Genomic DNA, 12,344 nt, shown 5'->3' on the forward strand with positions numbered 1-12,344 from the left:
TCGAAAAAGTCAAAAGAAAACACAGGCTGATATGATAATGAGCCTGATACCGACGTATATTACTTTCTTTGTTTACCAAACATTTGTAAAAGTCTCGGATTTTCAGCAAGTGGCAAACATGTAGATTTAGCATAAAATATTCGTTTCTGTAAACCTGCGTATCGTACCGGGCGCTTAGAGCTGCGCTGAACCAAAGGGTCGTCAGTGCATTAAACTGGAGTTGCACGGAAACTATTAAGGATTGCGCGTTTTTGAGCTACAGGATTGCGTTGAATCTGGCTCTTATTCAAGTTGTTCCATTCTGTACGCTTACATACTCTTCTGTTCAAGAGTCATAATTAATTTTAATTATTTCCCTTAGTTAAATTATTATATATTATCCGTGGTCAACAATCTTCTCATCTTTATTTCCCTTAGTTTACGAAATCAGTGGTTAATTTCAAGTGCAGTGTATAAATAAAATTAACGATATATAATGAAAAAGATGGAAAGAAAAATTAAATATCGATTTAAAGTAACTCTAATAAATAAACTTATTTTTTTCCTTTTGCAATTTCAAGGCTGCTTGTAAAGAGGCCCCCAATCCTCTTACTCGTCCTTGATTCCCCCTACGCCCCGCCTTTGTTTCTCTTTTTTTGGGAACTTACCCTCTCCATTATAATCCTTCCTCTAAGTGCACGTCTCCTTCCAATACCTCTTTGTTTTGTAGTTTCGAGAAGAGTGTTTAAAGGTGTTTTGGTCACATGGCGTATTGGTGTGGTGTGTTGATGTTGATAAGTGTGTTAATATTATTCTTGTAACTTTGTTAATTTATTTTAATGGTAATACCATGGATATTTCCGCTCAAGAAGAATCCTTAAGCAAAGTGCGAAAAGAAAGAAAAAAACAGATGAACATCAAACAAAATAGATTAAAAAAGTTAATTGATCAGAAACTGTTAAAATATTCAAGGGGTCCTGGCATCAAGAATCCTGATAGAATTAGCAATGTTTTTGATAGAGCAAAAGTTTTAAGAAAAGAAAAAAGTGTACAATGGGCTGAAGAACAAGCAGCCAGGGCTGAGGTCTTACTCACAGAAGAAGTTGGGTAATTGTTTAGTTTATTTAATTTTTGTTTTATTTCTGGATAATTTATTTCCGATATATATACATCACTATCTCCTTTTTTTTTTTTTCTTTTCTTAGTTATATTGTACCTGATGAAGGTGAGAAGACTAAGACATTAACTCAAAAGAAAATTAGTAAGGCTGTTGATATATCTAGTGCAACGAAGTATTTTGAATTGGACCTCAAATTTGGCCCCTACAGGTATGATCAACATTCTATAACTATCTATCAATCTATCTATCAAGTCTATAATTACCTATATTGTCAAAATTAGTATATTATATCATAGTATTATTAAATCGTTGTTTACTTCCGTTCACTACAGTTGCTCAAAATAGATGAGCGAACCTTGATTATATTGAATTTAGGCAGAGCATAAATTCTCTTGAATTCACCAATCACTTTATGGTTGCTATTATTGTCAGTAGACACTCACTGCTATGTTGGAGTAGAAGTTCTTAATTAGTACCATTTTTAACTGTTTGATACTATTTTTAGTAACTTTTTGTATTTTAAATTCCTGTTTTTGGTATTAACGTATATGTCTAGTTCTATGCTGGAAGAGCATCCTACATAAACTAAGTTTTATGTTTATACTTGTACAATCAAGATGGATTATACAAGAATTATTAGAAGAAGTCTGTTTCCCGGGAAGGGTCTTCCAAATTCTGAATTGATATAACTGAATAAATTAATTGTCTTGATATTAATTTACAATAATAAATAGAGTAACAAAGTTTAGCAATCTGGAGGTTCAAATTCCATTAACTCAAATGATCTTCACCTCCTAATATACCACCTTTATACTCTTTCCTGAAGAGTTACATATCACAAGATCACCTATCTTTAAGATCTAATGTAATCCTCTCTATTAGCTTGCCAAGTGATAGTCTGTCCTGAGCACTATAGACTAAAAGTGGAAATTAAAAATAAATTATATTAGTGAAATTTGAAGTCGATTCAAAACTTGAGAATGCCTGAGTTGGATGGGCAGGTTTATTTAAGAACTTAAAACATGAATGAAGTCCAAGGAAAAAACTATTTGCAGCTTGTTTTCCGTAATTGAGCACCATAACCTGACTACAGCAACAGATGATATTTTAAGCATATCCAAGAAATCCTTGTGAAAATACTTCTTCTGAACTTAAAGAAGAAAGTATTGTCCTGGAGATAAAACAGCTGAGAAGGCTGAATACTGGAGGCATAACTGAAGAGAATTCGAAAAAGTGGTCTCCACTACTAAAGCTCCAGTTTGTTGTAAATCGAAAACTTTTTAGATTCTGTACCAAATATTTTCTTAGCACCGGGTGTTATTGACCGCATCTGTTTCAGTTTATTCATGTGAGAGATGTTTTTTAAAATTAAAATAAATCAAAAGATATTTTAGATCAAAAATGAACCAATTGAGATTAAATAATTGGACAATTTTATTAATTTAAAAATTATTGTCAAAAACTACAGTCTTCAATATGTTCATCATTAACAAGTTTTCTGAAGCTAAAGTAAGAATTTAAAACTGCTATTATTATGCACAACTTTTATTTTTGGAAATTCTTTATACAGATTTTAATTCAAGCAGTTTCATGACTTGTTATAAACATTTGATTTCAAAATTTATTTGTATAATTTTGATTTTTAAGCTTTGATTGTGTAATCTACCTTAATTTTCTAGTCATGGTTATTCCTATTTTAAATCTCTGAATCTAAATCAGTTTTAGTTAGCCTTTTCTAAGCCCTTGATCCTGGAAGTTCTGAGTAGAAACTCTTTCTGGAATGCCTTGCAAATTTCTATTCATTAAGGCTGTAGCCCAGCCCCTTCAAACATGAATTTTTCCTTGATTTCAAATATAAAATTTACAAGTATATATCAACTAATTAATTAATCTACTACTTACTGCATAATAAGCTTGATTATACTGTGTCTTATCCATTATTCTGTTTTAAAATTTTGTCCCTAACTAAGCATTGTTTTTAATTTTATTTAAGTGCTAAATAAATTCATAAAATACTCAGATTTTCCATTTCTGTCATGAATAACATTATATGATTATTAGGTGTATAGAAATATCTCCCATTTAATGGTAAAATTGAATACGATTTTGAATGTAAATCTGTCTAAAAAAGTTAAAAAGCATAATGATCATGTCAAATAGTTATACTAAAAATATAATTTAAGCTGAATTCTTGAGACCTATATTATATTGTCTTTATGTTTAGGTTTGATTACACTAGAAACGGTCGGCATTTATTGATAGGTGGAAGGCAAGGGCATGTTGCTGCAATGGATTGGGTCACAAAACGTTTGTTATGTGAAATTAATGTAATGGAAGAAGTCTGCGATGTACAGTAAGTTGAAATATATTTATCAAATATTGCTGAGTAATTGATTTAAATTGAAGCAATTTCTTATTATTATAATTCTTATTACAGGTGGCTGCATGTTGAAACAATGTTTGCTGTCGCCCAAAAAAAATGGGTTTACATTTATGACAATCAAGGTGTGGAATTGCATTGTATTAAAAGATTACATAATGTATTAAGAACAGTCTTTCTACCCTATCATTTCCTTTTAGCAACATCGGTAAGTATAGCACTATTATTTTTTATTATTAGAACCAAAGATTTGAATTTAATGAAAATGGTATTTCTTTTTATAGAATGAAGATGGATGGCTAAGTTGGTTAGATATTTCCATTGGTGAGTTAGTTAGCCAGTATAATACACGAGAAGGAAGGCTGTCAGTTATGGAATATAATCCTTATAATGGAGTAATCTGTTTGGGCCATTCTAAAGGTACTTTTTTAATTCTCAATTGTAATAGTATGTTATAATGATTTTTTTCAAACATTATGTACATAATGTATTCAATCTTAAACTCTCGCCACAGATTTTATTAGGATTTTTTTATTAGGCTCAACAACTTACAAGATATGTGGATTCATCATTATTACAGATTTTAGTGCACGGCATTCAAGAAGAAAAAACTACGTTGTAAGGCAGTATACAGGATACTGAACAGAACTCAGAGTGCAAAAGATTTCCATTTTGATGATAAACCCCAATTAGTTATAAACTATTTGTTCTTTTTTTTTACCGCAACCCTGACCATCTTCTTATATTTAAATTTTTATGGTCAACTATATATACATATATATATAATGAAAAAATAATTTGAATATTTCAATGTTCATAAGTTAGAAAAACAGTTTTATCCCCTATTGCTTTTGAGGTGTTTCAGCATGTGTGCTGTTTCTTTGTATTTATAGTGACGATTGATGTTCCTTAGCTTAAGGAATAATTAATTACCTATTTAGTCCAAGGAGGTTTACAAGGACATTTGGTCAGCCTCCTGCAAGTCAGGTCTCATGGTTTTCAGTTTTGGGTCCAAATTCGATGAGGAAGTACTCTCGGACCAACTACAAGTATGTTCTAGATTATGCTCAGATCCATTGAAGGTTCCTATATATCCAGAACCTGAGTGTGCTAATAAACATGAAATATTTTCTCTACCATAGGCCAAATCTGAACATAGACCTAAGTTCCATGTATTATATATGATTGGGGAAAATAAAACAAAAAACAATCAACTGTTTTAGTTATATACATTTCTATATGTAAAATATTTATATATTATTTTTTAGGTGTTGTGACTATGTGGAGCCCCAACGTTGAGAAGCCCTTAGCCAGGATGCTATGCCATCCAACAGGAGTTCAAGCTATTGCTATCGATAGTACAGGAAAGTAAGAAACTAATCTGTTATTTTGGCTCTGTTTACAAATAAAAATATGTATTTTGCTTAGTATAAATTAAATTTTAGTTAGTTTTACGCACACATATTCTTTTGATAATTCACTGGTTTTTAGAATAATGAAGTATTTTGCAAATTGTAATGTCCTTATGATAAATGTGTTCAGTTATCATTTAATTATGTTTTTGATTCATGAAATAAGTTTAAATTTAACTGTAATAGGTTCTACAATTTGGGTTTTTACACTATCTAATCAATTGTTCTAACCATAAAAATGGTTATTCATAGAAAATATGTGGAAACTGTGGATCTTTATTGCTATATAGTTCTGTACCTCGGAGGGATACAACACTATGTCCATTTTTTTCCATATTGACTTTATTACAGAGTTAAAATCAGCTTTTCTCATATTTCTTAGAGGAATAGAGCACTATGTCCAAAACCAGTTAGAACCGGATATAGCATGTTTTAAAACAACACCAAGTCCACTTTCATTTAGAGGGATAGAACACCATGTGGTGTTTTATCCTTCTGAAGCATGTGAATTACTACTGGACATAGTGTTGTATCCCTCCGAGGTACAGAGTTAATATGATTGTTAATTTTCATTTGTTATAAAAATATTTAATTGTGGGGTAATGATTAGTTCTGACATAATAAACATCTTTTGTTTCTGTAATGAAGTATTCTTTTTTGTGTCTGTAGTAAGTTTGCTACATTGCTCCTTATTGCATTAAATTTATTGACTAATTAGTGGAACCTCTTTTTTGGTTTATAAAATAAATTGTATTTAATAACCATGATAATGAGCTGTTTTGTTACTATTGTAAGAAACTTATTTTTTGTTATTATATTTTTCTTAAAGGTACATGTCAACATCATCAGCTAACAGTCAAATTAAAGTTTGGGATTTAAGAAAGTTGGCTGGTCCATTAAAACATTATCAATTGAAAAATGCCCCTACTGATCTTAGTTTCAGCCAAAGAGGTTGCTTAGCAGCTGCTATACAAAATACTGTCCAGGTTGGTTTAACTTATGTTATTTACATTTTTTGTGGTATATATATATATTGAAATCTTTTTCTTACTTGGTATCTCTGTATAAGGGTTGTTCCTTGAATATATGCACACTCCATGCTGCATGTATATGGTGAGTGAGTTAAAAAAATCTATATTTTTAATAAACCACAGCAAGTTTACCTTAAATATGGAAAAAAAAATTGTTTCTTCTCAGGCCGTATTCTATTCTTAAGTACTACACTTTTTACTTAATTCACTCGCTGAAATATGACTTTTTTAAAAAATTAAATCTATTGTTTATATCATATCATAATAGAGTCAATAGATTTCAATGTTGGCTCATTTTAAATTTTAACCTCATAACTTCTATAACTTTTTTAAAAATATAGTTGTATGTTATAAAATAAACATTTAAATTGTGTAATGTATGTAATTTAAATTTTATTCTCTAAGAGAGAACAAAAAATTATTATCGTGTTAAAACAATTTAATGGAATAAATTATATTATTTTGTAATTTGTATACTAGAGACCTTTTTATACTAGTAATAAAGTCCTAATTTATTCAGAATTTATTGACTTAATTACTTTATTGTTAAACTACCATTAATTGATTTCGTCTTATGTTACCTACAGCAACTAAAGTTAATTTTTTTTGTTATCTATGCTAATTTTATGTTGTAAATTATGTACTTTTTTTTTTCAGATTTACAAAAGCTGTCATTTAGAATCTGTTGATGAACCATATTTAGTTCATAAAACACGGACATTTGTTCATGAAATTAACTTTTGTCCTTATGAAGACGTTCTTGGACTTTCCACTAGTAGAGGATTTAGTAGTGTTCTTGTTCCAGGTAATTTTATTCGCCTTTTATTATTCCCATTATTATGTCGTCCTATTAAAAGTGGATTTTAAATAATTTGGATTAAGTATTTTACATTAATATAGGTATTATCGGATTAAATATTTATAAGTTGTAAAAAATATCTTAATTTAGGAAGTTTCTTATCATTTTTAGCTCATTAATCACCTATATGTTTACCCTCTGTTTTTGACATCTTTCAAGTTTTCTGTTAATTAAAAAAAATAAATAGACAATTTTAAGCCCATTATGGTGCAGAACAATGATCATTCATCTAAATGTTTGAATCTTGTGACTCTAATTTTTTCTATTAATAATCTTGCTCCCCCTCATGTTAAGCACTGACATCAACTTTCAATTTAGGTTAAATTAGTTAAATCTTTTTTAAAATTGTTAAACTTTTAGTTACTCCTTTCATTTTCTTTGTTAAAATCATAAATATTGATATTAAATATGTATGGGTATATTATATTTTATTGATTTATGTTTATAAATAATTTTATTATAGGTTCTGGAGAGCCTAACTTTGATGCCCTAGAAGTAAATCCATTCCAAACCAAGTCACAAAGAAAAGAAGCTGAAGTTAAGTCATTATTAGAAAAAATACAACCAGAAATGATAGTTTTGGATCCCTCCATTATTTCTGAAGTGGATATACCTACTCTAAAAGATAAAATTGAGGCTAAGGAAAAACTTTTGGTGAGTTTTTGTCATAATAGTTTTTTCTTTTAATCTCTGAAAAAATGAATTACAGCATATTATATACATAAATAGAATCTCTAAATAAGAATTTATTGTATGGTTTATAAGTCATTAACATCTTCATGCACAATTTAAATATGGAATTTCAGTTTAAATGTTGGGAATCCATTATTGCTAATATATTTCTTTGTTGCTAATAATTAACACTTTTTTGCAGTATTTGAAAGTCCCCAAAATAGACTTCACACCTAGGAAGAAGAAACGTGGAAATACAGCTAGAGCGGCTAGAGTTAAGAAGATAGTTAAGGAAAATCACAAAAAAGTAAGTATGATATATAAATATCTATGGTATTAATTATTTCATAAATATTATACAAAATATGGCTAGAAAATAGCCAGAGACATTTTATCTGCTAAAAAAATAAATAATTATAATGTAGACCATTTTATCATGGATTGAGTTAACTGAAAGATTTTAAGAGTTGAGAGAAAACATAGATATACCTTATCATATCAATCAAGGTTTTAAAAAAAACATTAGTTTTATTGTACGAGAAGTTATTGAATCAAGAATGAAAATATTCAGTTAATTGTAAATGAGTTTCAGTTTGAAAAAAGTTTGTATCAGTGATATGATTAGGATTCCGTTGTTGGATCTTCAACTATACTCGTTCAACTTCTTTGGTTCTTAAAATTAAAATTGAGGTTGACAAAAAATATTACAAACCTTTAGATACATCAAAGAAAAATATCATAGAATCAATGAAAACTATTTCATAAATTACCTTGGAGCGTTATTCCTGACAATGAAAAATTTGCTTAAGAGTTGTGTTGTGTAGGGATCAGAGAGGAGTTTATATTGAAGATGATTAAGTTTCTAATGAAACCAAGTTACATGAATATTTTCAAATATGATCCAGTTCTTTTCTAGCTCCGCTTTATATATTGATAGATGTATTAATTTTTTGTGTTATAAGATTTTTTTTTTTTTTCAAAGAAAACTTTACTATATTAATTATTCAGTAATGTTTAAAGGAACTTTTAAGTTAACTCCTATAAATGTATGGCCACTGCATACAGGAATTATTTATATTATATTATTTTTTATACTTCTTGTAAAGCCTATATATTTATAAATATTTGTGACTTTTATAGGAATACATCAGAGGCATCAAGGAAGTACAGAAAAACTTAGTGAGTGAAACTAAGGAGGATAACAACAAAAAGAAATCACAAACACCAAGTGTGCTAGATAGATTTAGGAAAAAGTAACTTTTATTTATAAAAAATACTAAAAACCCATATTTATATCTATGTTTGATCAAAATAAGTATACATTCGACATAAATTCAGCTGAGACATAATCCATTAGTATCTATGAAAAACAGATGTTTTGGTCAAGAAGACATTATAACCTTATTTTCATAAAAATGATAATGTGCCTTTTTGACCAAATACTTGAGCCCTGAAATAAATATTGTTATCTTTCTTTTTAAGCTTACTGAATCTCTCTGAGTAAGCTTAATTTTTGTTTCTGGATGCCATCCACTCCAGAATTTGAGGAGTAAAATAAGTGATGATACAGTCAGCTCCTGAAATTTAAATTGTACATTCAATTGTAAATGTGTAAATATTTTTATAAAAATAAAATAATAAAGAAATAAAAACTTCATTTTTATTGGTAATAGTTTTCTGTTAATGTAAACCAGAAGGTATGCAAAAGAGCTGTGAAAAAAAAAAAAAACTAATTTATTATATTTGTCTGCAAGTTTCCAATCAAAATGTTTAATGTTATACTCAATCTATTCCAATCAAAAAGTTTTTTTTTTCATTGCTTTCTTGGATTGGACCTTGTTTAATTTACTCTATAATAAATAAATAAAATAAATTCAGATGGTTTTAGTATTAGGTGATACTTCCTCCTGAAAGTGAGGCCAATCCCAAACCATTATCATTAAATATAGCAGGCAAAAGCTATTTTGATGCTGTAATGCATTAAATCAAAAGATACATTAAGAGTGTAAGTTAATTTGTTTATGAAAGTCTAGAGGTCAATAATATGATAGTTTATTTTCAAAACACATCTAAATGCAGTTTGAATAAATAAAAGAAAATTTTAATAATCAAAATAAAAGTAGAAGACTAAATGGTTAATAATTATTAAATTGAATGTTCTACAAATACATTTACCATCGTACAACATCACAGGAAACTAATTTGAATTGATATATATGCCTACTGAACTAATCTATCAATAAATTAAAATACCAAACTAGTCACCAAATGTACTGAATATTAAAACTTTTTAATGTTCTTAAATTTAAAATTATGCCAATTTTCATCAAATTATTAATTAAAGCCATAATAAATAATAACCTGCTCGTCGGAAACTTGTCATTGTTTCTTCTACAGCCTTTTGAAAATCAACTGCACCAGCTTTAGCAGCATGATAAATCATGGCATATTCTCCAGATACCTGGAATATTTAATTTTTGTTAAGTGAATAAAAAAAAAAATAATTCAAACTGTTAACGTTTTCTACTGAAAACACCAGTAAATGGCTTAAATTTAAAAATCATTATTTTTTTTGTGTGTGTGTTTACTTCTATTCAGTAAACCCTGCAAAGTAGGGTGAAACATTGTCTAGCTCACATGAAATAGTTTAATTACTATTAGTTTTTTTTAATGCACCGGGCTATCTTCCTTTTAAATATTACGCACAGTCAATCAAAAATCTTCCAAAAAATACTTTCATTTGTTTTATTTTTTGGCCGGCAGATCTAGCCAGCTGCCTCTGAGAATTCACACAGACAAGACGTGTATTAATCAGGCGGGATAAAATTATTTTAATTTCATTATTAGTGCGAGTGTTTTTTACTAATTATAAAAATCACTAAAGGTCAAATATGATAATTTAAACAATAGAAATAAATAGTGAAATGTTTAATTTGTGATCATGATTAAGTATGTGAAATCATTTTCAAACTAACATATTTAAACCTTATTCTATATCTAATAAAACATTAGTGTATATAAATCAACAAGATGAAAATATGGAATTAATTGAAGAAGGTGTAACCATAAGGCAGGATGCTCTGAAACTCCGGAAGAGATAGAAGTTAAACAACATCCTGATAAAGGTTTAAGACTATGCATGCAAGATACAAGTTGTTGTTCATTAGGGTGTAAAACCCAATGATCATCAATGCCCATAGATACTAGATGAAAGTGACAATTTTAATAAAATAGAATCAAATATTGAACAATTAATCTCTAAATTAGACAAAAACTTGCTTGAAAAAAATTCAGTAAAATCGGATATGAGTAAATATTTAAATGATTAGTATAAAACTCTAAACAGATATAATGAAGAGCATTAAATATTTTTATATTTCATTAATAAAGTAGTTGTAATACATACAGGGCATCAAGAAGCAGAAAAAAATAGTTGATAACTATTTTTCACCGCAGCTCAGACTTTCTATTTTTACTTTAAATAAAAGCCACACTGAAAAATGGCATGAAAGCCACTCTTTCCACTCTAGGGTAACCTCAACACAACATAAAACTAGAGTATTTAGTAGTAAAACAATTAAATTTTCCACAGCTTTCTTTTTTTTAGCTATCATATTTTACTGTCTATACCTAGGCTATTGCTACAAATTACATCTTTTGATATTTCTAGGTAGGTTCAAGAATGAAATAAAATTACTTGATAAACAAATAGAGGGTGATTCGGAAATTTTTCTTTTGTACTTTTGAGGATATCCAAATAAGGAAGACCTGGTTTCACCATTAACATATCAGCTCCTTCTTCCACATCACGTTCCTGGAATAAGGATAATATATAATATATATTAAACAAATATTGAACATCATCAAAGCACAGCACATACTCCCTTAACTATAGTTCATTAATACTCATGGCATGAATTCACTAAATGTAAAATCTATCAATTTACTGGTTCATTTTAGGAAGATCACTCCAAAAATATTTAAAAGAAAAAAAAAAAGCTGAAAATTCCAAAAGATGCAGAGTATTGTAACAAATTCTCTTAAAACTCTAATATGAATTGGTTCTATTTTTCAAATTCCTCTCCTTTTTGAGAGATATTGAAAATTTCAGACTTATTTCTTTTTAAAAAAAAATAAATAAAATAAACAACACATTTGGAGACGACAAATTAAACATAGTAATTATTTAAGAAATTAAAGAGTTTTTCATTTTTTTTTTTTTTTTAATAGAATAATAACAGTCGACATAGTCTATGAAAATATTTTCAACATTTCAATCAAGACTTGAAAAACAGATGGTTTGAACAAAAAATGGATAGTAAAATGTATAATGATGAATACAAATAATAAATAAATTTGCAAAGTACTGATCAAGATAATGATCCCTGACTGTTATTTCAGATCAGCTCAATAAATCTTGATAAAATGACATGAATTTTTCAGTTTCATTAGTAGTAATCATCCAATTTTTGTAATGTCCTTCATTTTTTTTTAAAGTTAATAGGATTCTTGATCATAAAATTAAGGGCAAAATGGTAGCAGGAACCAGATGTTTCTACGCCCTGCAAAAAGCTCACCGATACAAAAGTCTTTCCAGAAGCAAAGCTTTTGTAGTACAAAACAATAATTAGGCCAGTAGTAATGTATGGCAATGAGACATGGACTCTAACCAAGGAAAATAGAAGAGCTCTACTGGTTTGGGAGAGAAGAGTCCTGAGAAAGATCTCTGGAGCCGTTAAAGAGGAGCACAGGTGGAGAATTAGAAGCAATGATGAAATAAAGGAATTGTATGGAGAGCCTGATATCCTCTGTGCTATTAACCCTAGCAGCACCAAGGTAGAATTCATTACGGCCTACTCCAAGGGGGGGCTCGCCGAGCCCTACACTTCCC

General features: G+C 28.9%; 2 protein-coding genes across 2 annotated transcripts in view; one reads left to right on the plus strand and one right to left on the minus strand.

Annotated features, from left to right (window-relative positions):
* The first annotated feature begins 729 nt into the window (after positions 1 to 729).
* LOC106689164 (WD repeat-containing protein 46) lies at positions 730 to 9,330 on the plus strand. Its single transcript, XM_014434023.2, has 11 exons — positions 730 to 1,086; positions 1,185 to 1,307; positions 3,324 to 3,452; positions 3,537 to 3,687; positions 3,764 to 3,899; positions 4,748 to 4,847; positions 5,721 to 5,877; positions 6,580 to 6,727; positions 7,245 to 7,435; positions 7,656 to 7,760; positions 8,594 to 9,330. The coding sequence occupies exons 1-11, from the start codon at positions 830 to 832 to the stop codon at positions 8,708 to 8,710; spliced, it is 1,614 nt and encodes a 537-aa protein (XP_014289509.1). The 5' UTR covers positions 730 to 829; the 3' UTR covers positions 8,711 to 9,330.
* The window catches only part of Pbgs (Porphobilinogen synthase), a 12,428-nt gene continuing 8,775 nt past the window's right edge, over positions 8,692 to 12,344 (minus strand). The window contains exons 7-9 of the mRNA XM_014434024.3: positions 11,151 to 11,267; positions 9,815 to 9,914; positions 8,692 to 9,030 (exon numbers count right to left, since the gene is read on the minus strand). Coding sequence (XP_014289510.1) covers positions 8,960 to 9,030; positions 9,815 to 9,914; positions 11,151 to 11,267 — 288 coding nt within the window. The 3' untranslated portion in view covers positions 8,692 to 8,959. The remainder of the gene's footprint in view (positions 9,031 to 9,814; positions 9,915 to 11,150; positions 11,268 to 12,344) is intronic.

The sequence above is a fragment of the Halyomorpha halys genome, unplaced genomic scaffold (assembly GCF_000696795.3).
Source record: "Halyomorpha halys isolate HHAL.00 unplaced genomic scaffold, Hhal_1.1 Scaffold1287.1, whole genome shotgun sequence".
Classification (NCBI taxonomy): domain Eukaryota; kingdom Metazoa; phylum Arthropoda; class Insecta; order Hemiptera; family Pentatomidae; genus Halyomorpha; species Halyomorpha halys.

What these genes read in the sequence shown, in the direction of transcription:
- LOC106689164 (XM_014434023.2), top strand. Translation starts at nt 830, where the DNA reads ATGGATATTTCCGCTCAAGAAGAATCCTTAAGCAAAGTGCGAAAAGAA. An exon ending in ATTTCCTTTTAGCAACATCG is followed by an intron (nt 3,688 to 3,763) that starts GTAAGTATAGCA and finishes TTCTTTTTATAG; the next exon opens with AATGAAGATGGATGGCTAAG. An exon ending in TTAAGGAAAATCACAAAAAA is followed by an intron (nt 7,761 to 8,593) that starts GTAAGTATGATA and finishes TGACTTTTATAG; the next exon opens with GAATACATCAGAGGCATCAA.